Source organism: Neoarius graeffei, chromosome 7 (genome assembly GCF_027579695.1).
Source record: "Neoarius graeffei isolate fNeoGra1 chromosome 7, fNeoGra1.pri, whole genome shotgun sequence".
Classification (NCBI taxonomy): domain Eukaryota; kingdom Metazoa; phylum Chordata; class Actinopteri; order Siluriformes; family Ariidae; genus Neoarius; species Neoarius graeffei.
In genome coordinates, this window is record NC_083575.1 from 31962793 (window position 1) to 31988535 (window position 25743).

At 43.3% G+C, this 25743-nt stretch overlaps 1 protein-coding gene across 1 annotated transcript in view; it reads left to right on the top strand.

Moving 5' to 3' along the window:
- Positions 1-8342, top strand: part of slc29a3 (solute carrier family 29 member 3) — a 55426-nt gene extending 47084 nt beyond the window's left edge. The window contains exon 6 of the mRNA XM_060925522.1: positions 7521-8342. Coding sequence (XP_060781505.1) covers positions 7521-8160 — 640 coding nt within the window. The 3' untranslated portion in view covers positions 8161-8342. The remainder of the gene's footprint in view (positions 1-7520) is intronic.
- Positions 8343-25743: the final 17401 nt, after the last annotated feature.

The following is a 25743-nucleotide window of genomic DNA, read 5'->3' on the forward strand; positions in this document are numbered from 1 at the left end:
GACTTGTCCAGGGAGTACCCCGCCTCTTGGCCATAGTCAGCTGGGATAGGCTCCAGCTTGCCTTCGACCCTGTAGAACAGGATAAGTGGCTCCAGATAATGGATGGATGGATGGATGGTACATGTAGCATCTTGTGTTTGCTTTGGCTGCTTGCGTAGCAGGTTATTTGTAACAAGTGTAATGCAAAAAACTTCAGAAATCTTCAAGCAAAAAAAAAAACTTATCCAAAATTACAGTTGGTTCATTAGAATTTCGGTCAGTAAACTGGTACTCTTAACCTGACCGTCTTATTTCCATTAATACAAAACCTGCATCCACAAATATGAAATGGAATGTGCCATTACAGTATCATACAGGGGGATATTTTATAAAAGCAAAAGCACTGATGCAGGGGAGTAACTCTTAACTGCAACAGCAATATAAGTAAGAATCGGGGTCTAAAATGTAATGTTTAACAGATTAAGAAAAAAGCAAACTTGATACTGAACACCCTTAGTGTCTTAAAATGGCTTAAAATATAGTCTTAAAAATATATTACAATAAGTAAGTAACACATTCGGATTAAACACGGTTGTAGGTATGTTTATTTCTGAACGGACTTTTTAGTTAGGATAAATATCCTTCAGCAAAATACATTACAGTATCATGAAACTATCATGGGTAAAATTATGATGAAAACATTGACTAAAATTTGATTAAAATTAAAACCAAGTTATACTGACTAAATCTTAACTGAAACAAAACACAATAGCCTAAAATGGGACTAAAACCCACTACAATTTTCAACAAGCAACTAACACTAAAAATTCTTCGTCAAAAGAGTTTTTTTAAAGGCAAAAAAGACTTACAATTCTTGTCAAAATTAACATTGGCTATTCTTATAATTTTAATTTATATAGCACCAACTACATGTGTTCTGTGCTTGGGTGATTGTTTTCTTTGCTAATTTTGCAAGGCATGCATATCTTTTTTTCCCCCTCCATTACCATATTTCTGACCAATGAGTAAGAGAGGTTTATGACCACGTTTTCAAACCGACACCTGCCAAACCAAATAGCAAACAAATTAATGTATCAGTTTTCCTTTGATTTGGGCTCAGACTAATGACTAATACCTGTGAAAACACCTTTAGTTAACCTGGCTTAATCTTCTTATTCAAATTAAGGTGCTCCTTGCTAACTCCATATAGTTTCAGATTTGGTTAGAGCTTTATAGGTTAAATCAGTGATTCTCAAACTGTGGTACGCGGGCTCCATTCTAGTGGTACGCCAAAGAATCACTTAATTAAATATAAATAAAATTTAAAAAAAAAACGTGAAATACTATCCATAATATCCGAATGGATGAAAATATCTTATCAACCGATGACAAGAAAATGAAAGGAGATACAAATTAAGTTAATAATTTTAAAATGTTTGCAAGTGCTTCTGGGTAGCCATACGTAGCGTACGTACGCATTCCCGCCGGTTCTGCTGACAGACGGTTATCTGCCATTGGTAGCTACAGACTAGGCTGTGATGGGAAAAGGTGGAGGTGGCTTTGCTAATTATGACGAGTACGACAAAATTACTGTCATGGCTTAAATCCGCGAATGGGAGCGTGGATCAGGAGAGAGGGAGAACTGAAGAGGACGTGTGTGAGCCGAGTGTGGATGCTAACAACAGTGGCAAAACCAGCCCCAGAACTGCTAGCAAACAGCAGAAACCAGTGAGGAGGAAGTATGATGAAAAATACATAAAACTGGGATTCATTTGGAGCGGGACAGAGGAGCTGCCCAGGCCGCAGTGTGTTGTATGCGGCGACGTTCTGAGCAATGAGTCCATGAAACCATCGCATCTCAAACGGCATCTTACAACCAAACACACAACACTAAAGGACAAACCAATGGATTTTTTTTTTTACGAAAACGTGATGAACTGAAGCAGTCCAAGTCCACCATTCTGTCCTATGGTACACCCGTAGCCAAAGCACAGGAAGCTTCATATCGTGCCAGCCTCCTGATCGCCAGAGCCGGTAAGCCGCACACAATTGGGGAACTGCTGTGTTTACCATTAGCCAAAGAGATGACACGTATCATGTGTGGAGAGAAAGCTGCCAGAGAGTTAAACTTGGTGCCTCTTTCAAATGACACCGTGTCAAGGAGAATAAACGACATGGCTGACGATGTTAAAAAGACACTGATTGAGCACATTAAGAACAGTAGATATTTTGCCATACAGCTTGATGAGACTACAGATGTTGTAGATTTGGCCAATTTATTGGTTTATGTGAGATATGAATATGACGGTGTGGCACAGGAGTACTTTATGTTCTGTAAATCACTGGAGACCAGAATTACATCAGAGCAAATATTCCAGTTACTGAACAAGTTCATCCAGGAGCATGGCTTGGACTGGGAAAAGCGTGTGGGTGTATGTACTGACAGAGCGAGGGCCATGACGGGTCGCAACAGTGGGGTAGCAGCTCGCATCCGAGAGGTGGCACCTGAGATGCGCTGGACTCACTGCAGCATCCATCGTGAGGGGCTGGCAGTGAAGAGGATGCCTGATGACCTGAAGTCCTTGCTGGATTGTGCTGTAAAAACTGTGAACTTCATCAAGGCCAGACCGATGAATGCTCGCTTGTTTCATGTGCTCTGCGAGGAGATGGGCAGTGAGCATATCCAACTCTTGCTTCATACTGAAGTAAGGTGGCTTTCAAGAGGAAAGGTGCTTTCAAGGCTTTTCGAATTGCACAGAGAGGTCCAGATGTTCTTGCAGGACACAAATTTCCCCCTGTCAGCAGGGCTTTGAACTGGTTCAGGGAACGAAAACGAAAACCGGGAACTTTTTCTATTTCACATGGAACAGAAACGAAACCAGAAACTTTATTATTTTTTATGTTCCGGAACAGAAACGCTTATTAAAAATAATGGTAACCGGTTAATACCGGTTTTTATTTCGTTCCTCAAAGTTTCTGTAGCCTACAAATAGTCATTCTTCTCCTGCGCAAGTTTCTATGACCCGCTGGGGTTCACTTCCTGTGTGACGTTCGCTGATTGAATGGAGAGAGCGGGAAGGTGGACTGCTATCACGTCTCCATGTGATAATAAGTGAGTGAGTGCATTACTGAATGTCTGAGCAAAGAAGAGCCTGAACGTTGCAACCTCCCTATTGGCTGTTTGTAAAAATGTATCAGTTGTTGCCCTTCCCACGGGAATCATCGCGGGCTCGAGAGACGAGACCTGACGGGTTAGTTGGTAGCAGAACAAAATGTCTGGACACAAATTGGGTTTTCAGAAAAGGAAAGAAAATAAACAGAGGGTCGAAAATACAAAAAAGGAGGCAGAAAATGCAAAACGAGTTTTAAGGTAGGACAAATGGTTACTTTTCTGAGGCAGCCCGCCGTGGCTGCAGGCTTTCAGTTGTGTCATTGAATGGTTACTTTTCTGAGGCAGCCTGCCGTGGCTGCCTGCAGGCTTATTTATTATAGCCCATTTAGTTAAAATAGTTGATATAAAATGTTTATAGTTATGTGATGGTTGTCCTGATTTAGACTGTTTTTTTTTTTTTTTGGGGGGGGGGTTGCGCGATGTTGCACCTGGGTCCAGATTAGGGCAGAACCGGCCCTGACTACATTTCAGGTGTAGTTTGTTTTATGTATGTATGTACTTGCAGAGATGTGTACTTCCAATATGGCGCCTAACAAAATCTCGCGGCGGGGTGACGTCATGCAGTAGCCCTCTACAGGGCCTGACTAGCCTTTGGAGGGGGTGTCGTGGCTCAGATGGCTAAGGCACCTTACCATAAATCCGGGGACCCGGGTTCGATTCCGGCCCGAGGTCATTTCCCGATCCCTCCCCTTCTCCCGCTCGTTTCCTGTCTCTCTACACTGTCCTATCCAAAAAAAAAAAAAAGACTAGCCTTTGGTAACACACTAAACGAATTATCTTTCATTTTTGGCACTTTTTCTGTTTGTGTAGACGGGAAGACATACTGAGAATCCAAATCGCCAACATTTGAAATAATAATTGTTTTGAATTATTTCTTGTCTTATTTAATGAAGGTTGTAATAGAATTAGCCTACATTTGGCTTAAGCTGGATGAGACAGAGACATAATTTTATAGCCATTTGTTAAACAGCTGACAGGGAACGTAATTAACCGTTCCGGGAACGAAAATTTTTTTGTTCTAACCGGTTCGGGAACGTCTATTTAATGGTGGAGCCCAAAACCGGAAACGTTAAAATTCCGTTTCTGTTCGGAACGAACCAATAGGAAAAAAATTCTGGTTCAAAGCCCTGCCTGTCAGACATTTTTGAGGATACTGTGTGGCTCAGTCAGTTGGCATACTTGTCTGACATTTTTTCACGTTTAAATGACCTGAATTTGGGACTACAGGCACTCTCCATCAATGTTTTTGATGTGCAGGACAAAATCAATGCACTGCTGAAAAAGTTGGAGTTATTTGAAATCAAAGTCAAGACAGGTGATGTTTCAGCTTTCCCTGCTTTGGAGAGTTTTTTGTCTGACAATGACCTGATGCTTGATGATGGAGTCAGGGAGAACATCGCTGCACACCTCACATCACTCAGACAACAGTTCTGCAATTATTTCCCAGTGATGCCTAAATATGAAGCTAGCAGCTGGATGAGAAACCCTTTCAACATCGACACCTCTCACATGGCCTCAATGGACTTAACTGTTGTTGAGCAGGAGAGGTTAATAGAGCTGTCTTGTGATGAAACACTGAAGGCATCTTTCAGAAAGCACACTCTGTTGGACTTTTGGATAAAGCAGTACAGTGAATACCCTGTGCTTTCTGACAAGGCTGTGTGATTTCTCCTTCCTTTTGTGACCACCTACCTGTGCGAGAAAGGCTTCTCTTCACTTGTTGTCATAAAAACAAAGTACAGAAGCAGGGTGGATGCTGAGCCAAACCTGAGACTGAAGCTGACCTCCACTGACCCAGACGTTGCAGAACTGTGTTCACAGAGGCATGCACACCCATCACATTAAGCTCAGTAAGTTGTCAATCAATAGTCAATCAGTCAATAGTCTGTGTATATTTAACGACAGCTGTTATTCTTAATGCTTTTCCTCACTTTTGTTTTATTCTTAATCTTATTGTTCTTCCTCTGTTTGTGGGTGTGTTTCTGTTTCAGAAAGCAGTCACTGGAGTTAAGAAACGGCAAGAACTGCAGCTATGCATAGCCTGTTTTGATTTTTTTCAAGTACATCAAGTACAGTACTTTTTTTTTTACTTAACATTTAAGTACAGTACAGTTATTTAACTTTTAAGTACATTTTCATTTAATCTTTAAGAACTGTCTTTTAATATTTATTTTAGTGCAATGTTTATTTCACTTTTATGTGCAATTCATTTTATTTGATTCATTATTTAAATACAGTGTTTTATTTTCCTATATTTAAACAGTGTTACTGTTCAAAGTACTGTGTGTAATGTTACAGTGGCCAACAATATGAAATATACTTGTTAAATAAAACCTCCGCCTTGTTTTTAATGAATACTTAGGCCTACTATGCTACTGTATTTTAATGTTGGTCATTATGGTGGTACTTGGAGAGCCAAGTATTTTCTGAGGTGGTAGTTGGTGAAAAAAGTTTGAGAACCACTGGGTTAAATGGTCTGTGACTGAAAGTGAAGAAGTATGAAATAAAAAGGCATTTTGCTTTACTACCATTCTGTTAATTGATGCAACTCTTCACCAAACAAATAAAGAACTGTAACAGACAGGGGTGTCACACTTGGAGGCAGATGAAGGTCTCCCCACACACACGTGCATCTTCGGCACATGCAAAGCAATTTCTAAATATAAAAAACAACTTTTAACTTTAAAACAACACGAGTATCCTGTGGTACAGTGTCAGGCGGTTTTATAAAATAAATAATTAATTAACACAACCAAAATAAATAATTTTGTTGTTTGGTTTTTACAAACTCTCTAATATAGAAGGTAGAAAATAAACATCTAAAACAGTGATGTACATCTGTGATGTTATCAGCAAGATGTTTTAACCACGTTTGTGTTCTATATTTATACATTTAGCTGTACGGTATATTGGGGAGCCACCACCTATCTTATAGTGCCTGAGAATCCTATTAAAGGTCAAATATGTAATACAGTTAGTTTCCATTGATCTATTTCTAATCTGACAAAGATTAAACACAAAAACACAGATTTCCTTTCTCAATTCAGAAGGTAAATATTGCATTGTGACTAATTTTCATTGACATATAACAAATAAGACAAGCTTCTCTGAAATCTTTTGGGCACTATAGATATCAACTGGGATGAATAATTGGATAAATTGACTGAATAAATAAAAATTGACTAATTGGACAGTTGACTAATGAGCCATGGCCAGGTGTGGCCTGTTTCCTTGTTATTTCATGACAGGTTAAGAAGCTAAAAGGTCTGGATTTGAAGGTCGAGGTGTTGATGCAAGAGGAAGCCACCATCATTAGGCTTGGAAAAAAAGGCAAACAGACCTATCAAATAGATAGCAGAAACTTTATTCAACTTTCTCATTCTTAAAAAGAAGGAATGCACTGATGAGTTCAGCAACACCAAAAGCCCTGGAAGACCACAGAGTAGACATACTTGTATAATTTGTCAAAGCCTTCATGAATGCATATACAGAGTATATGTATATACAGAATGTATATACATCCTATACCTTAGGATGCAAGCCACTGGTAACATTTAAAAACAAACGCCAGATTAGACTAGAAATCATCTATTTAAAAAAAGCCTGCCCAGTTCTGGAACAAGATTCTTTGGACATATGAAACCAAGATTATCTTGTACCAGAATGATGGGTGGAGATGAGTATGGAGAAGGAAGTGCTCAAGTTCCAAAGTTCCATCTGTCATCATGTTGGAGGTAGTGTTATGGCATGGGCATGTATGGCTGCCAGTGGAATGGGTCACTGTTGTTTATTGATGATGTGACTTGTGATAAAAGTAGCAGGATTAATTCTGAAATGTATAGACCTATACATATAAACCTATAGACCAAATGCAAATTCAACACTTGAAATCAAGTTCAGATCTTTTATCTCCGCCCTGCGATGATCTGGCGATTTGTCCAGGGTGTACCCTGCCTCTTGCCCATAGTCAGCTGGGCTAGGCTCCAGCTTGCCCGCGACCCTGCACAGGATAAGCGGTTATGGATAATGGATGGATGGATCTTTTATCTCCTTAATTTGTTATGAAATAATGAGGAAACAGGCCACAACTTACCATAAAGTTGCTTATCAGTCAATTGTCCAACTACTTTTCGACCTGTGATAATGGATGGACCATGTATAAAATGACTATAATTACTAAACGTTTAATACAATATTTTTTTGTTAAACCCTTTGAATTAAAGCTGAAAGTCTACACTTCAATCACCTCTTGATTGCTTCAATTAAAATCTATTGTGGTTGTGTACAGTGGCAAAATTACTAAAATGGTGTCACTGTCCAAATACTTATGGGCCTGACTGTATATCCCTTTCCTCTGTATGTGCTAAAGGTATTACCTTGAGGCTTCCTGCACTGGTACTGCCCCCACATCTGATAGCTCTCTGTCTACTCCAGAATCCAGCTGTGGTCCAACAGTCATCTCTGTGCCCCCCCTCAAACCCATCATGGGGAAGATGTGGACACTGAGCATATATGTTTTCTGGGTCTTCTTCATCTCCATCACCATCTTCCCAGCCATCTCCTCAGGCATCCAGTCTGTGGATAAAGACTCGGGCAGTCCCTGGAGCAACATCTACTTTGTGCCACTCACCAGCTTCCTCTTGTACAACGTGGCAGACTTCTGTGGTAGGCAGATTACCATTTGGCTGCAGGTTCCTGGCCCGACCAGCCCTGTGTTGCCTATCCTTGTGGTTTCCAGGACTGCATTAGTGCCACTCTTTATGTTCTGTAACTACCAACCTCGGTATCACCTGCAGCAGGTATTTTTTGCCCATGACATCTTCCCTGTGCTGTTTATTTGCCTGCTGGGGCTCTCCAATGGATATCTGGGATCACTGACCATGATGTATGGGCCCAAGGTGGTGCCACGTGATCTAGCAGAACCAGCTGGTGTGATCATGTCATTCTTCTTAGCAGCAGGGCTGGCGACAGGCTCAGCCCTCTCTATTTTGCTTGTCTATATTTTCTGACAGTAGAAAACTTTAAACAGTTTTCCTAAAATGGTCTAAATGTTGGTGTTTACATGTAGCCCCACTGAATTGTTCGCAAATTCATTGTAAATTGTTTTGATAATTTCTGGAAATTTAGACTGCTATTTATTACTGCAGTCTTAAACTTTTTAAAAACCCACAAATAAAAGCTAATTAATCAATCTCTTCATTGAAATATATGGAATATGAACTTTCTAAGGCATTTTAAATGTTAAATATTAAGTAATGACAGTTTAATTGAGTATTTTTACTTTAAGGCTAGGTTTACTTGACACGTTATTTTGTGTGCTGGTGGAGATGCAACTTCATAGATTTTACAGGTTCACACAGTTTGGGAAATGGAGTAATTTTTTAAATCTAATTTGAAATAAGCAGAAAAGGTGGCTATAAGGTAAGTTGTATTTGTCTGACAGGGATGAAAAGAATGAGAAAACCCCATCCTCGTGTGTGTGTGTATGTGTGAATCCAGATTTTATATACATTTTATAAAATCTGGATTCACCAACAGCTCCTGGACATTTAGAAGTTAAATATAGGGTGAATTCAGATATATTGGGACAGTTCATGAATTTCAAGTTTTCTTGCAATTAACACCACAAAATACCCAAGACGTGATACATTTCTGAAGTCCTCAGGGTGTTGGCTATCTACCTGTGAAGAAAAAATGTTTATATTCTAAAGTAGGCATATCAGGTGAAAACTCAAATTCAATCCAAATTGCTTGAAACTGGTTTCACTGAATTCAGAATTGAATGCTCAACAACATACTTTTTACAGAATTAATGTTTATCCGTTCTTGAGATATTACAAATCAAAGATTGAAAAAATGACTTAACTTTTTAGAAAACTGCTGTAATATTATGTATTCGGATCACATGGTCCAAAATGGGCCTCATTAATGAATGAGATCAAATGTTTTTTCTTAATACCTTTATTTTTCAAGATATTTACATGGAAATTGGCAAGCACAGAGATGGTTGTATACTGAGTACAAAGTTTGAAAAATTAGTATTTCATTAGTATTAAACATGCTAATTAGGTAAAACGTTAAATCAGTACACTCTCTTCAAAGTTTCAACAGATGGTTTTATCTGTGCAATATAAAGCTGAGTTTAACTCATTTATACATCACAAAGAAGAAATCAGAGTTAATTATAAATTATGCATAAATAAGCATTGACTGTCATTCACATCTACCATTCTCTATCAAAATAAAAAAGTAATAAAATATTATTTCTAATACCTTTATTGTGCTCTGTAGGCCTTTATATTTCTCAAAAGTAGGGCCTACTAGTGTTTATATGAAAGAATATAAATGATTATTTTAATCAATATTCACAGCTTTCAAGGCTAACCTTGAAAAAATTGTGTGATCCACCTCCAATAAACAATTCCATTTAATTGAACTGAAATTGACACTCATATTTCTGACTTCTGTTTTTTTAAAATATCATTCCAACCACTAAAGGCCCGGTCCCACTGGCCGATGGACACAAAACGTATGCAAAAAGGACACAGCGGACGAGCAAAATTTCGGGGGTGGCTCTATCCGTTTTCATCCGCTCCAGAAATGGACAAAATTGGCGAAAACAGAACGGAAAAGAACGGACGTGGGTAGTATATAGCGGGGATGTTAAACGCATGTTCATAGGAAGCCTAGCGGATGGAAGTGGATGACAGCTCCGAAGGGGTTACCGGTGATAACTGAGAAGCGGATGCATAGCAGAAAGAGCAGATGCATAGCGGGTGAAGGGGATGCATCACGTACGCCTAACGGAAACAAAGGGGATGTTGCGCAGATGTATATCGGATGCAGACCGTTCACTGCGCTAGGTGTCCTTCTACATACTCTAGACATACTCCAGACATCCTAAATATACGAGATACATCCCAGATATAAACGCTTTGTCCGTTTTGAATACTTTATATACGATATGCATACGCTTACATCCTTTCTATTTCCGTGCTACTAACGATGAATAGACGTTTCATGTACCTTATCTTTCCTCCCTCTTTCCGTTTTCAGCTGCAGCGGATGTGAGTTGCGAGGATGCCCAGAGGATGCAGAGAGGATACAGCAGACGTTTAACGGATGATAACGGGCATAGAATGTTTGTTGCTCGTATATGTCGCGTATTTACATCGTACACGGTGGAAAGTTCATCCGTTCTAAAAGTTTTGTGCAGCTCAAAACTTTTTGCGCGGATGAAATCACAGTGGACGGATGCTCGATGGATAGAGCGTATGAAGCACGTATGCAATGAGTACACAACGGATGCATAGCGTTTTCCAACGGATGGCAAAGATTTTTTTACGTTTTACATCCTCTTTGCATCCATAAGTGCAGTGGGACCGGGCCTTAAGATCTCAATATTTTTCATCAAAACAACTACAGTTATATTTGAAAATAGCTATTTATTTACATGACTCGATTTGATTTGAGGAAATAAGTAGGTAAAGCTATGAAAACTCACTTCAGAGTCTCCCTTGAATCATAACATGAAAATTAGCTGATGGAAAATTTTGCTGAATACTTCATCAGAAACAGTGAGAACTAGAGAACATCCTGATAGAGGTTATCTGATTGATATCCATGAGTAATCCAGTCGGAAACCAATTAGAAGAAAACCTGACTGCTTTCCCGTGAATCAAAAAGCACCGGCAATTTCCCGACGGTATGCGAGCAGAGAGTGCGCTCTGTTGTACCAACTTCAACCTGCTGTTACTCCCAAAGTACTGAACAGATCTTAACAAGATAAATTTATTTGGAAAGCAGAGATTATAAGCTTTCTAATGATAGTATTCATGATAGAAAATATTCAAGAGTTAAGCAATGACAGATTTGGAAATTTAGATGAGCATCTGCATGTACAGTTTTCACAGCACGGCCAGTGAGCGTCTGATATGCCTATCTAAAGAAGGTTTATTATATTTGATCATATTCTAAAGATATTATAAAGTCTGAAAACCATTTTTAATGACATTTATTAATTTGGGTCACATTTTAATTGGGTTAGGCCTTAATTTTAACCCTCATTTTACTATTTTACATTCTAATTTATTTTACTTAAGATGTTTCATGAAGAGTGATGAATGCATTTCAGCAATGTACAGAATATGAATCATTGCAGTACTTCCGCCAACAATTATTCCATTTAGTATCAAATCAATTCCAAAAACAAGTGTACATGTTTTCTTTTTTTTAAACCTTAATAAATACATATACGGGGCGGCACGGTGGTGTAGTGGTTAGCGCTGTCGCCTCACAGCAAGAAGGTCCTGGGTTCGAGCCCCGGGGCCGGCGAGGGCCTTTCTGTGTGGAGTTTGCATGTTCTCCCTGTGTCCGCGTGGGTTTCCTCCGGGTGCTCCGGTTTCCCCCACAGTCCAAAGACATGCAGGTTAGGTTAACTGGTGACTCTAAATTGACCGTAGGTGTGAATGTGAGTGTGAATGGTTGTCTGTGTCTATGTGTCAGCCCTGTGATGACCTGGCGACTTGTCCAGGGTGTACCCCGCCTTTCGCCCGTAGTCAGCTGGGATAGGCTCCAGCTTGCCTGCGACCCTGTAGAAGGATAAAGCGGCTAGAGATAATGAGATGAGATTACACATTTTTCAGTTTTACTCAAATTAGGGTGGTGCAAAAATGAGTACACCCCACAACAAAAACTACTACATCTAGTACTTTGTATGGCCTCCATGATTTTTAATGACAGCACCAAGTCTTCTAGGCATGGAATGAACAAGTTGGAGACATTTTGCAACATCACCCTTTATCCATTCTTCAACAATGACCTCTTTTAGTGACTGGATGCTGGATGAAGAGTGATGCTCAACTTGTCTGTTCAGAATTCCTCAAAGAAAATAATTTCTTTCCACTACAAAGGTGACAGCTACAAGAAGATCAGCAAAGCTTTACTTATCAGTCAGAATACTGTAGCAAAAGTGGTACAAAAATTTAAGAAAGATGGAACTGCAACCATCTCACAGAGACGTCCAGGTCATCCACGGAAGTTAACACCTCGACAGGAGTGTCTTCTGATGAAGGGTTGAAGAAAATCGGCATGCAAGTTCACTGCAGTTATCTAAAGAAGTAGAAAGCCAAACTGGGGTGAATATTTCCCGTGACACAATATGGCATACACTGCAGAGGAATGGCATGCATGGATGCTGTCCACGAAAGAAGCCTCTCCTAAAGCCCAGGCACAAAAATGCCCACCTAGAGTTTGCCAGGGCCCATGCTGACAAAGATGAAGACTACTGGGACTCTATACTCTGGAGTGATGAGACCAAGATAAATGTTTTTGAAACTGTATGGCGTCGCAAAGGTGAGGAATACAAAAAAAAAATGCATGGTGCCTACAGTGAAACATGGTGGTGGCAGTGTCCTTATGTGGGGCTGCATGAGTGCTGCTGGTGTTGGGGAGCTGCATTTCATTGATGGCATCATGAATTCACAGATGTATTGCTCTATACTGAAAGAGAAGATGCTACCATCACTCCATGCCCTTGGTCATCGTGCACTTTTCCAACATGACTAAACACACATCTAAGGCCACTGTTGGATTTCTGAAGAAGAACAAGGTGAAAGTGATTCAGTGGCCAAGTATGTCTCCTGATCTGAACCCAATCGAACACCTATGGGGAATTTTGAAGAGACAAGTTGAGCATCACTCTCCATCCAGCATCCAGTCACTAAAAGACATCATTGTTGAAGAATGGAAAAAGATTGATGTTGCAAAATGTCACCAACTTGTTCATTCCATGCCTAGAAGACTTGGTGCTGTCGTTAAAAATCATGGAGGCCATACAAAGTACTAGATGTAGTAGTTTTTGTTGTGGGGTGTAAAACTGAAAAATGTGTAATCTAAGTTTATATTATTAACCTTACTTTTTCCCGTTATAAGTTAAACAGATGTTATATTAAACTTGTCAACATTTTGGAAATTGTTTGTGTTCGTTGAGATATTGTTTAAATTGTTACTTTTCAAAGGGGGTGTACTCATTTACGCTGAGCACTGTATGTATATATTCCAATCAAAGTATTTTGTAATATTTTTCTTCGTTCATAATTAAACCCAAAGTTTGCTCCCAGCCTCCTGGAACAGCCTGCAAAACCTCCAACAACTATCCAACAGCTGTCACTAAGACCATTAAGATTTGGCTCCAGTTTAGGAAACATTATAGTTTAGGCAGACCTTCAATCCATACACCAATCCTATGCTCCTCATCTTATTCTGACACTGCCTTTCACATTTGGACAGTTAATGGCCTTGTAACAAATATATCCTATTATATAGAGGATATTACATGATGGCATGAACATTTGATGTTTAGCTTCAAGTGGTGAATGGCACAGTGTAGGAATCAGAGCGGGTGAGTGGAGCACAGAAGCACGGCAGGCCAGAATTGAGTTCTCAAAACTCTTTTTATTTGTAGCTTTTCAGTTTTTCACACTCTCCCAGCCGCACGCGCACACACACACAAATGTTCTGGTTGGGGAGAGAGCTCCCTTTCTCTGCTCTCTCTCTCCTTTTATAGGGTGCGGTCACTGGGGAAGACACAAACACAGGTTAACTTACATCAGGTGCAGTGATTCTGCCACGTACCTTCCCTGACTCCGCCTTCCATTCACAGACAGATGCTTGACCACGCCCCCGCTGCCACATACCCCCACCGCCTGACTCAGGCCAGGGAGCCGTCCGGTCTGCAGCTGACCCCCCCGATGGGAGAGGAAATCCGCCACGACCATCTGCACCCCCGGCCTGTGGACCACCTTGAACTTAAACGGCTGGAGTGCCAGATACCAACGGGTGATCCGCATGTTGGCATCCTTCATGCGGTGAAGCCACTGGAGGGCTGCGTGGCCTGAACAGAGGGTGAAAGGGCGTCCCAGTAGGTAGTAGCGGAGGGCGAGGACCGCCCACTTGATAGCAAGGCACTCCTTTTCTATGGTGCTTTTCTTCCTGCTGATGTACAGCACTGGACGATCCTCCCCCTCCACCTCCTGGGACAGAACAGCCCCCAGCCCTCTGTCCGACGCGTCCGTCTGCAAAACAAAGGGGAGAGAAAAGTCAGGGGAGTGTAATAGTGGCCCCCACACAGTGCAGCCTTTACCTCAGAGAAAGCCCGCGGGCACTGCTCTGTCCACTGGACTGGATCTGGTGCCCCCTTTTTAGTGAGATCAGTCAGCGGGCTGGTGACATCCGAATAATTAGATATAAACCTACGATAGTAGCCAGCCAGCCCCAGGAACTGTCTCACCCCCTTTTTGGTCTTGGGCCTCGGGCAGGCCGCAATCGCTGCTGTCTTATTAATTTGGGGACACACCTGCCCATTGCCCAAGTGGAAGCCCAGATCCCGTACTTCTACCTGCCCAATCGCACACTTCTTCGGGTTGGCTGTGAGACCCGCTTGCTTCAGCGACCTAAGGATGGCCCTCAGGTGTTCTAAATGCCGCGGCCAGTCATTACTATAGATTATGATATCGTCCAGGTATGCAGCCGCATAGGTGGCGTGGGGGCGGAGGACCCTATCCATAAGCCGCTGGAACGTAGCGGGTGCCCCAAACAGCCCAAAAGGAAGTGTGACAAACTGGTGTAAGCCAAACGGTGTGGAAAAGGCCGTTTTCTCTCGGGATAATGGAGTCAAGGGGATCTGCCAATATCCCTTTGTCAAATCCAGTGTTGAATAAAAACGAGCCGTGCCTAGCCAATCAAGCAACTTGTTAATACGAGGCATTGGGTACGCATCGAATTTAGACACCGCGTTGACTTTTCTATAGTCCACACAGAACCGGACCGACCCGTCAGCCTTAGGAACCAAGACCACCGGGCTGCTCCAGTCACTGTGGGACTCCTTGACGATGCCCATGTCAAGCATAGCCTCGAGTTCTTCCCAAACAACCTTTTTTTTGTGTTCGGGCAGCCTGTAAGGGTGGCTGCGCACTACCACCCCCGGGGGCGCCTCAATGTGGTGTTCTATGAGGTGGGTGCGGCCAGGCAGGGGCGAGAACACATCAGAAAATTCTGTCTGCAACTGGGCAACCTCCGTGAGTTGGGTCAGGGAGAGGTGGTCTCCACAGGGGACCGGAGTGGTAGTCAATGTTCCCTTTTGAACCTCCGGCTCCAGCTCCACCTTCTCTGGAACCAATGACACCAATGCCACAGGGACCTCCTCATTCCAAAGTTTTAGCAGATTGAGGTGGTAAATCTGTAATGCCCCACCCCTGTCCGTTCGCCTCACCTCATAGTCGACGTCCCGACTTGCCGTGTGACCTCAAAGGGTCCTTGCCACTTGGTGATCAATTTGGAGCTCGACGTGGGCAACAGCACGAGTACTTTATCTCCCGGTGCGAACTCCCTAAGGCGCGTGCCCCTGTCGTACAGACGGATTTGCCGTTCTTGGGCCGGCCGCAAATTCTCCTGGGTTAGGTGTGTGTGTGTGTGTGTGTGTGTGTGTGTGTGTGTGTAGTTTTGCGCGCAGGTTAATAATGTATTGAATTTCATTTTTGCTCGTTGAAGGTCCCTCCTCCCAATTTTCCCGCAGAACATCTAGAATGCCCCGCGGCTTATGCCCATATAATAATTCGAACGGGGAGAACCCCGTGGAGGCTTGTGGGACCTCTTGCACTGCGAATAACAGGGGCTCGAGCTATTTATCCCAGTTGCGTGTGTCCTTGCTTACAAATTTTTTAATTATGTTTTTGAGGGTGCGATTAAACCGTTTGACTAAGCCGTCTGTTTGTGGGTGATAAACGCTGGTGTGGATCGGCTTACTTCCCAGTAACCCATACAGTTCGCGCAGTGTGCGTGACATAAGCGTAGTGCCTTGATCAGTCAGAATCTCTTTGGGGATTCCAACTCGGGAGATGAGGTGGAAGAGTGCTTCCGCAATACTATGTGCTGAGATATTGTGAAGAGGCACTGCTTCCGGATATCGCGTTGCATAGTCCACCAGAACTAAAATAAAGCGATATCCTCGTGTTGACCGATCTAATGGCCAATTCTTTCCAACGGGGTCTCGATTAATGGCAGAGGGCACAAAGGCGCTTTTGGAATGGCTGCTGGATTTACTAACTGGCATTCGCGGCACGCCGTACACCACCTACAGACATCGCCGCGAATCCCTGGCCAATAAAACCGGGCCATTATTTGGGCTAGTGTCTTATCCTGCCCCAAGTGTCCAGCCATGGGATTAAAGTGAGCCGTCTGGAATACAAATTCCCGGTGGCTCTTTGGGATCAAAAGCTGTGTGATCGGCTCCTTAGTCTGAGCGTCCTGCGTCACTCGGTATAATCTATCCTTAATAATGGAGAAATAGGGGAAGGACGGAGTGGCGTTTGGCTGGAGCGTTTGACCATTGTTTACTCTCACTTGGTCAAACGCATGCCGCAGAGTCTTGTCTCGCAACTGCTGTAACGGAAAATCCACGAGGGATTCCCCGAGAGAGGGAGGAGGAGCCTGCTGCTCCTCACTCTGACGCGGTGATGACGTAGACGGCTCTGTGACAACTGCTCCTGCCAATGCCACACCGGGACCTCCCCCTGCTGAACTATGGCAGGCCCCACTCTTCACTAAATGAGTCATTAATTCCCGAAATCCTGGCCAATCAGTCCCCAAAATTATCGAGTGGATAAGGCGAGGATTAACCGCCGCCTTTACTCTAAATTTCTCCCCTCGAAATAGAATGTGGACTGACACTAAAGGGTAGTGGTGTGCCGGGTGTGGTGGGCCGGCTGGGGTGGAGCCGGCCCCTGCCTCTGCAGTGGGGGAACGGGGCAAGGACGAGGAACAGAAGGGGAGGGAGAGAGAGAGAGAGAGAGGGGAGAAGAGGAGACATGCTGTCCTGCCGTCGGAACAGCCGCCAAATGGTCCTCCTCCAGCTCGATGGCCTGATCCATCGACGCCGGGTGATGGCACTGGACCCACTCTGCTGTTCCTTCGGGAAGTCGGGCAACGAATTGTTCCAGCGCCACCAGATCGACGATTCCCTCGGCATCACGGTTGTTGGCCCTCAGCCACCGCCGGCAGGCGTCCCGGAGTTGCTGGCCAAACGCAAACGACCGGCCCACCTCCTCCAGGCGTAGAGCGTGGAAGCGCTGCCGTTGTTGTTCCGGGGTGTGCCCCACATGCTGGAGGACAGCCTGGCGGAGGTCGGCGTAGACCAGCCAGCTGTCGGCAGGGAGCTGTAGCGCGGCCAGCTGTGCCTCGCCCGTTATCAGGGGGAGGAGGCGTGCCGCGTGCTGTTCCACTGGCCAGCCCCAGGCCTCTGCTGCCTGCTGAAAGAGCGCGAGGAAGGCCTCGGGGTCGTCGTGCGGGACCATCTTTGTTAGGGTGAGGTGGGGAGGGCCTGCAGTGGTGGAGGTGGTGGACCCCGCCAACGTGAGTAGGTGCCGGAACGCCTGGCGAACTTCCTGCTGCGCCAGCACCAGGGCCTCGAACCTTTGCTCCTGCTCCTTCCGGAGGGCGACCAGCACCTGGGGCTGGCTCTGTTGGGCCGTGGCGAGGGCATGGATCAGGTCCTTGAAGGGCGAGGACTCCATGGGGCTGTTCTCCTCTGTGCTCCGGTCCCGGGTTTCGGCACCACTGTAGGAATCAGAGCGGGTGGGTGGAGGACAGAAGCACGGCAGGCCAGAACTGAGTTCTGAAAACTCTTTTTATTTGTAGCTTTTCAGCTTTTCACACTCTCCCAGCCACACGCACGCACACACACAAGTGTTCTGGTTGGGGAGAGCGCTCCCTTTCTCTGCTCTCTCTCTCTCTCTCTGCTCTCTCCTTTTATAGGGCTCGGTCACTGGGGAAGACACACAAACACAGGTTAACTTACATCAGGTGCAGTGATTCTGCCACTTACCTTCCCTGACTCCACCATCCATTCACAGACCGATGCTTGACCACGCCCCCGCTGCCACACACAGGTTTGATCATTTTGCCACTCACCTTCCCCGGCTTCGCTCTCCATTCGAAAACTGGTGCTTGACCATGCCCCTGTTGCCACTGGTTTACTGGTGTCTTCTGTCGTTACCGTCACGGCTACCATGGCTTCATTGCCATATTTACTCTGCCCAAATTTATGCAACGGATCACCACTGAACCCTGCCGGAATGGCCATGGTAGCCCCAGCCACTCTTCTCATGGATCAACTGGCTATGTGTGATCTTAGCTTAAAGGTAGACTGCCTTTCAGATTTTTCCAAGTGTAGGTCACAAAAATAATACCAGCGAAATTAGCCATCAACCCATCTGTACATATACACATACATACAATTGACAGGGGGAGTAGACAGGACAGGAAGACAGGGATGAAAAATACAGAGTAACATGAGGGGAGGGGAGGAGAAAAAAGCAACCCACACACTATTGCTCCTGTGGAGAGTACAGTGTGGGAACATTAAAAAAACACCTCAGCACATAAGCACAAAAATAACACAGTACACTTTACACATGACTTGGGACTCGAGGGGGAAGGGGGTGAGAGAGGAGCAGAGGTATAGGTAACTCAGCGCAAACAAGCAGTCCGGTCCTGCAGCCGAAGACGGCGCTTACCCACTTGTCACACTGGGGGTAAAAGTGGTGACCGTGGGAAGTGGGGGAAGGAATACGAGAGAGTCTATATACTATACAATGTTTCCCACACATTGACGAGACTATGGCGGCCCACCATAGTCTAATTTGGGCCGCCATAGTCTCAGTCTGTGCCCGCCCGCACGCACGGCGACACTGACGCACCTGGCCTGACATTGCGTGCGTTGCCTATCTGAGAGAGCGTGAGGAGACAACTCTGATAAGCTACATCCTGCCTGCGTCTACATGTTAAGGTAAGTTTATACAACTTTATGTAGCCTTTGACACGATTGAGAAGGTGACATTTAGGCTACGCTATTGTGCTTTATAGGCGTATGGAGAGCGCATTGATCAGACCCTCCAGGATTTTGCGATGTTGCAATTTGCAACGTCAACGCAAATTCAACCAATCCCCGCAAATTCAGGGCGGTGTTGCAATTATATCCAATCACCGCAACTTTCCCGCAAATTTGACCAATCGTTGGCGTCGTCTTGAGGTGACGTCGACAAACTACCTTCCGCCTTATTTCCGTGTATACATTCAAGAGAAGCAGCATGCGCGCAGTGTTGCCAGATTGGGTGGTTTTCGAGCATATTTTGGGCTAGAAAACGTCAGCAGTATCTGGCAACACTGCATGTGCGAGTCAGTGTTTATGTAGGCTTAAATTCTGTTACTGAAAGTGTGTTATGTTTACAGTGAAGGACTGTGTGCACTTTACATTATTTTTTTACTTAATACAAGAACTTAATGGATGCCAACGTTTTTGCCAAAATGGTATTTTATTTTCCATTGTTTAGGCAGCTTCAGCATCATACTGTGAGATTCTGTTCAAATTGTTTTTTTTCTTCTATGAACCCTGAGCCATTTATTTTATTAGTTTATAATTATTGTTTAATTTAGTCTTCAGGAGAGACTGCCTGCACACTAGTATTAATAGTTGTTTTTTCTTACATAAAAGCTGAGGCATTTATATTATATTTTAAGGTAACTTCATGTTGTGCTGTGAGGTTCTCTGCACTTTAACTTTTGAACCAACAGGAGCATTTGGATAAGTAAAGCCTATTTTTCTGCATTTTTGTAGTCCTGGTAATCTTTTATATTGGTAAAGTTGTTTATAGGACCATTTCTCAGTGTCTTTGTTTTTTTTAATCAATAGTTTTTCAGTAATAACTTAATATTTAACATATCACTCAATTTTAATCACAAAAAGAGAAAATCGCAACAATTTCTCGCAACTTTCACTTCCTCCCGCAATGTAATCGCAACAAAAATCTAAAAAACACCGCAACTTTCATTGCAATTTTTTTGGGAAGACCCCGCAACATCAGACATTTTAGCCCGCAACAATCACAAAAAAGGCCCGCGAAATCCTGGGGGGACTGATTGATGGATGACGTTAAGTGTATTGTTTCAGTAAAATTACTTTGTCCATTTCGTACTGGCAACCCTACCTTTTCTGTAGGCTATTTTGAGGCAATATTAGTTAGCCCTACGTAGTTATCTAATTCATCAAATTAACTTTATCATCCTACCAGGATCAGGTCGTTTCCAAATTCACCAGCGAACTGCTTCCCGCTTGACATTGTATGTGCGCAGTCTATCCAAGTGATGGAGACGTGAAGTGACAGCAGTGATAAACTAATCTAGGTCTCCATGTACATGTTAAAAGGGAAAAGTAGTCTATTCTATCAGAGAGCAAACGTCGATGCCACTTTTGAGAATTAGTGCTAGTAGCCTTAACGCAATTTGTTACTGGTGAGACGGAAGACGTTTATTTTTAGCCTTTTCTAATAGGCTACCTTCTAAAGGTGAAGCTATTAGGCCACATAATTAAGGGAATGTAATGTTAGTTACTTACTTAATTAAATTAACTTCTTGACTCGAATTTGATCGTTTTCAAATGTACTGATGAAGAGTGTTTCTCCACTAACGTAGGCCTTAATGCAACGCGGTGAATGTCAGGTGACGATGTCAGCCTTATTGTAGACGCTACAGTTGTAACAGAAAATCTCCGATCCTTATTAAACTGATGCTAAATTTGTTTTGTTGTTAATTCAGATCATGAGCATTTTGAATTATTTCAAAAAGAGGGATCGAAATTCACCTCAGGATGAAGAGGTAGTGACTGAGGTAGGCCTAACATCAACTGCTTGCTGTCTTTGTCAGGATGTCAAATTGGTATAACACTCCTCGCAAGTGAGTGCAATGAATGGGGGCAGATATACCCATTACTCAGCCACTTGGCAGCGATTGCCCTTGTTGTGCCGGTGTCAAGCGTGAATTGTGAAAGAGACTTTTCCACAATGAACAGGGTAAGGACATCTGCAGGCAAACCAGTGACTACGTTTACATGCACATCCAAATCGAGCTGCTGTCGGTAATCGAGCTGAAGGTCCCAGCAGGGTGCCAGAGAAATCCAATCCTACATGCACACAATGAAATCGGGCTATTGTGTGAGGTGCATTGTGCACCCGAGCCACAGGTGGCGCAACACGCCCCATCGTGTTGGTACACTTCCAGTTGTCGTCATGAAGAAGAGCTATTCAAGAGTGTAAACAAAGTTATCAGTTCCGTGTTCTCCATTGCGCGTTTTTCTCCCATCCATGAATTTTAATATATTCAACTCCTTAAGCTGAATAAGCATGAACTCTGTCTCCTCATTGCTCCAGAAGTGCACGTTTCTGCTTGCCTGTGGCAGTGGGGGCGTGGTCAAGCGCCGGTCTGTGACAGGAGGGCGGAGCCAGGGAAGGTGAGTGGCAGAATCACTTCACCTGACAGTAATTAACCTGTGTTTGTGTGTCTTCCCAGTAACCGTGCCCTATTTAAGGAGGCAGAGGGAGAGCAGAGGGGACAGCTCATCCCAGGACTAGAACACAGCGCGCGTGCGTGTGTGTGTGTGTGTGTGTGTGTGTGTGTGTGTTTCTCTCAAGAATAAAAGTAGGCTGTTAAACTGAAAAGTCTGACAATAAAAAGCCTATTAGTACCAGAAGCTTTGTCCTGCCGTCCTCTGTGCTCCACCCACACTTCAGAGAGCTCTACATCGCCATTTTCTCTTCTTCGTTTGTTCCTCCTGACCTCTTCTGCTGCTCGCTACTACTGTTGTCATGCCGACTGAGGCTGTTGTGTTTCCCGCTTGTGGTCTCGTCACTCGTCACTTCCGGAAGTAGCTCGACAACTAGCTCGATAGGGTATACATGCACAAAGTAGCTCGGCAGAAATCGCATAAACTAGGTCGTGTAGCTCGATTCCGAGAAATCAAGTTCGGTTCAATTTCAGCCGAATTAAGGTGTATACATGGCATTTTGAACTTCGATTTCAGTTGAGCAACGGCAGAAATTCGATTCTCTCTATCTGCATGTAAACGTAGTGAGTGATGTGAATTTCAATTTACATTTACCCATTGTTTTTATGCTCAAATCCCACCTAAGTTCAATCTCACTTTCACTTAATTAAATATTTCAGAGTGAGCTCTACAATCACATGAGTCATTGTAGTAACAAGTTGTTTGCCATTTTAGGTCAAAACAGACCTTCGTAACAGACTGCAAGGAGAGCACCTGGCTGCCTGCTTGAGGATTTCCATTAATGGGCCACAACCAGAAGATATAAATTATGAAAGGGCACTCGAACTCTTTTTCTCAAAGCCAAGAAAAATCAAATGCACAAGTGCAGGGTGTGGTCTTTGTAAATAGGGCAGGCATTTGTCAGGGTCACTTTTGACATACAGCAGAGCTAGAAGTTCTTGTTTTGTAGGGCTTTTTGTAGGAGTTCAGGGTGTGAAGTATTGTTGGATTTTTGGTTTGGTTGCTATCTGTAATATGTTCTTCTTGTAGGACTGCCCTCTGTAGCAACATGCTAAAATAAAATACAAGGTGCATAACCAATACCAACAAATTTGTTCTTTGTTAGTCTTAGTTTAGTAGTATTAGTAGGCTAAACAACCCCCGCGGACCCCTGCAATTCAACTGGACACGCCCGCCATGCCCGCCCCCATGGGCTGCCCCCATAGTCTCCAAAATTTCTGTGGGAAACACTGATATATATAATGTGTGTGTGTGTGTGTGTGTATATAAAACAATGGCCAAATTTCAGAGGGAACTAAATTTCACTGATTTTATGAAACCAAAAGGCCATGTAACATATCCGTCTACCAGCACAGCTTTGAACCAGATGCTTATTTGTCCTCCTTTTGAGACCATCTCCATTTTATACTTTCTCTAATGGTATATATAATAAATAAGCCTGAATGAAAAATAAATGAGGAATGTTTTTAATACATAGGTTTTGTCTAATTATGCACTCCATACATACTGTTGATCTAACAAAACTTTAGATGAAAGTCTCAAATATTTAAAATTTCATTGGTCAGTAGCTGAACATAACCAAATTAGCCATGTGGCTTGAGGACACATCACACCAGGTCAGAGATGGTCTGGCCAGCTACAGACCCAGTTTAATGTACTTCTACCAGTAGCCTAATTGTAGCAAAGATGCCTAAAAGAGAATCTTCATTTAATCCTGAATGGATAAAAGATAATCAGTTCATCAACAAAGCAGAAAGGATGACGTCCATGTTTACTGTACATTGTGTGGTTAAGATGTGGATGTAAGCAGCAAAAGGAAAGGCACAATCGAGCGACATGCTAGCACAGACAAGTCAGTCAGAGCGCAGGTGCCTCTTCACTTATCATTTTTCCTTGAAGCTTTATCACCGTAAGGTGACAAAATCTCCACTGTGGAACTTTGTAAAGTTTATCATACAGTCAAATGAAGAAACAAGAGCGCCTGGAGGAAACCCACACAAGCACGAGGAGAACATGCAAACTCAACATAGAAAGGCCCCAGTTGGCCGCAATGTTCGAAGCCAGAACCTTTATAATGCTATACTCATAAAGAGGTGACATGGCTTCATACCTTTTAATCTTGTGTGCATTTCTCTTCTGATTTTTTTACTAATTGAATTAGTCCTGTACAAAGCTAGAGGTAATAGATTCTCCCTTTCCCCTGGTGGGGAGAGCTGAGGGCAACCGACTCCTGCTCCCTTACCCATATTGTACTACTAGAGACAAGAAAATAACTTCCCTAGTTCACAAACTAGAATCAGGGCGTCCACTCTAACAGATTAATTGACCCATGTGGTAACATATCATTGGCCTTGATGTGCAAATGAGTGACAAATCGAGCAAAAAAAAAATGTAATTGTTAGAATAATATTCATCTTGTTCCTGTTTGTGTAACTTTGAGCTGTGAAACCTCTGCATGTAAGGGGCGTAGACTGCCTACACCCAGTGTTATCTTTGTCAAACATCACATACAAACCTCTTTGATTTAAACTCAATTGCCCTTGCTTTACATGTCTTTTCTTTTCCTTAGACAAACCTGACTTATTTTTGTACATACCAAGGAACTAGTTTAGATCAGTTTAAATTCCTGTTCTGTGCTCGAGGTATCCACACAATAAATACCTTTGTTTGAGAAGAGGCGTGTGTATGTATACACAGTTCTGCGTTGCCAACATTATTTTGAGCAAAACCTGACAACTCTGTGTGTGTCTCGTTTTTCTCTTTCTCCAGGCACTCGTAACCAATGACCAACAGGAAAAGGCCAGACTAGATGGAAACTGAACCCTAACAATTCTTTGGCAGCTAGAAGAAGAAGAAGAAGAAGAAGAAGAGAAGAAGCCTTAATTTTTGTCACATGTACACTCAAGCACAGCAAAATTCCTCCTCTGCATTTAACCTATCTGAAGCAGTGAACACACATGCACACACATGAGCAATGAGCAAACACACACATACCCAGAGCAGTGGGCAGCTATGCTACTAGGAGGGGATACAGTGTTTTTCTTTTTACACTTTTCTTGCTGTCTGCATTTCAGGGTAATTTTGCAGTGAAACCTAGATTTCCCTCGAGTTTAGTTCTTGTGGTGGTGTTTACCCCATGCACTGTAATATTGTAGTGTTTGGGGTTTTTTTTGTTTGTTTTTTTAAATGGTACCTGGCATTTTGGATTTGATTCTAATATGGAACAGAGTTTTGGTTCCCAACCAACCCTACAGCTGATCAGAGTTAGTTCAATCAACTCTCTGTTCATTCTGACTTGAGCGTGTGCACGGCAAATATAAAAAGCCATCATCAATAGAGCTCTGATACTCCAATTCACCATGACTACCAGTGAGGGAAAAAGGTCGGCCTGCTTCTGCATTTCCCAAAGTGTGGTGTGTGCAGACTGCATCTTAGGGGTGCATAATGCAAAAATTATAATGGCAGAAATTTTAAAAAAATTTTTAAAAGTCTAAAATAAACTTTTTAAGTGCTTTTTTTTTGTTTGCATGCATTTGGAAAAAATTAAATTTCAATGTATTGTAGTGTAATCAGATGTTTTTAGGGCTTTTAAAAATTGTTTTATTACTTTTACTATTGCTCAGTTTTAGTAATTAACTAGAGCGGCAGCTACAATTATCAACACCTTAACAATCTTTTGGCCGTTGCAAAAGGTGTCGGCGTGGAAGACGCCATCCTCTACCTGCTACACCGAGCCCACTCGCATCTGGATAAGGGAAATGGCACAGTGAGGATCCTCTTCTTGGACTTCTCGAGTGCCTACAACACCATCCAGCCCCTATTGCTTCAGGACAAACTGAACAGGATGCGAGTGGACCCCTGCCTGGTCACCTGGATCTCCAGCTACCTCACTGACAGGCCGCAGTACGTCAGGCTGAAGGACATCACGTTTGACACTGTGATTAGCAGCACCGGAGCACCCCAGGACATGGTGCTGATCCCTCTTCTCTTCACCCTGTACACCGCGGACTTCTGCTACAACTTGGAGCTGTGTCACATTCAGAAGTTTGCCGATGACACTGCCATCGTTGGGTGTATCAGTGATGACAGAGAGGAGGAGTATAAGAGCCTGGTGAGGGACTTTGCTGTGTGGTGCAACAGGACCCATCTGCAGCTCAACACCTCGAAGACCAAGGAGCTGGTCATTGACTTTGGGAGG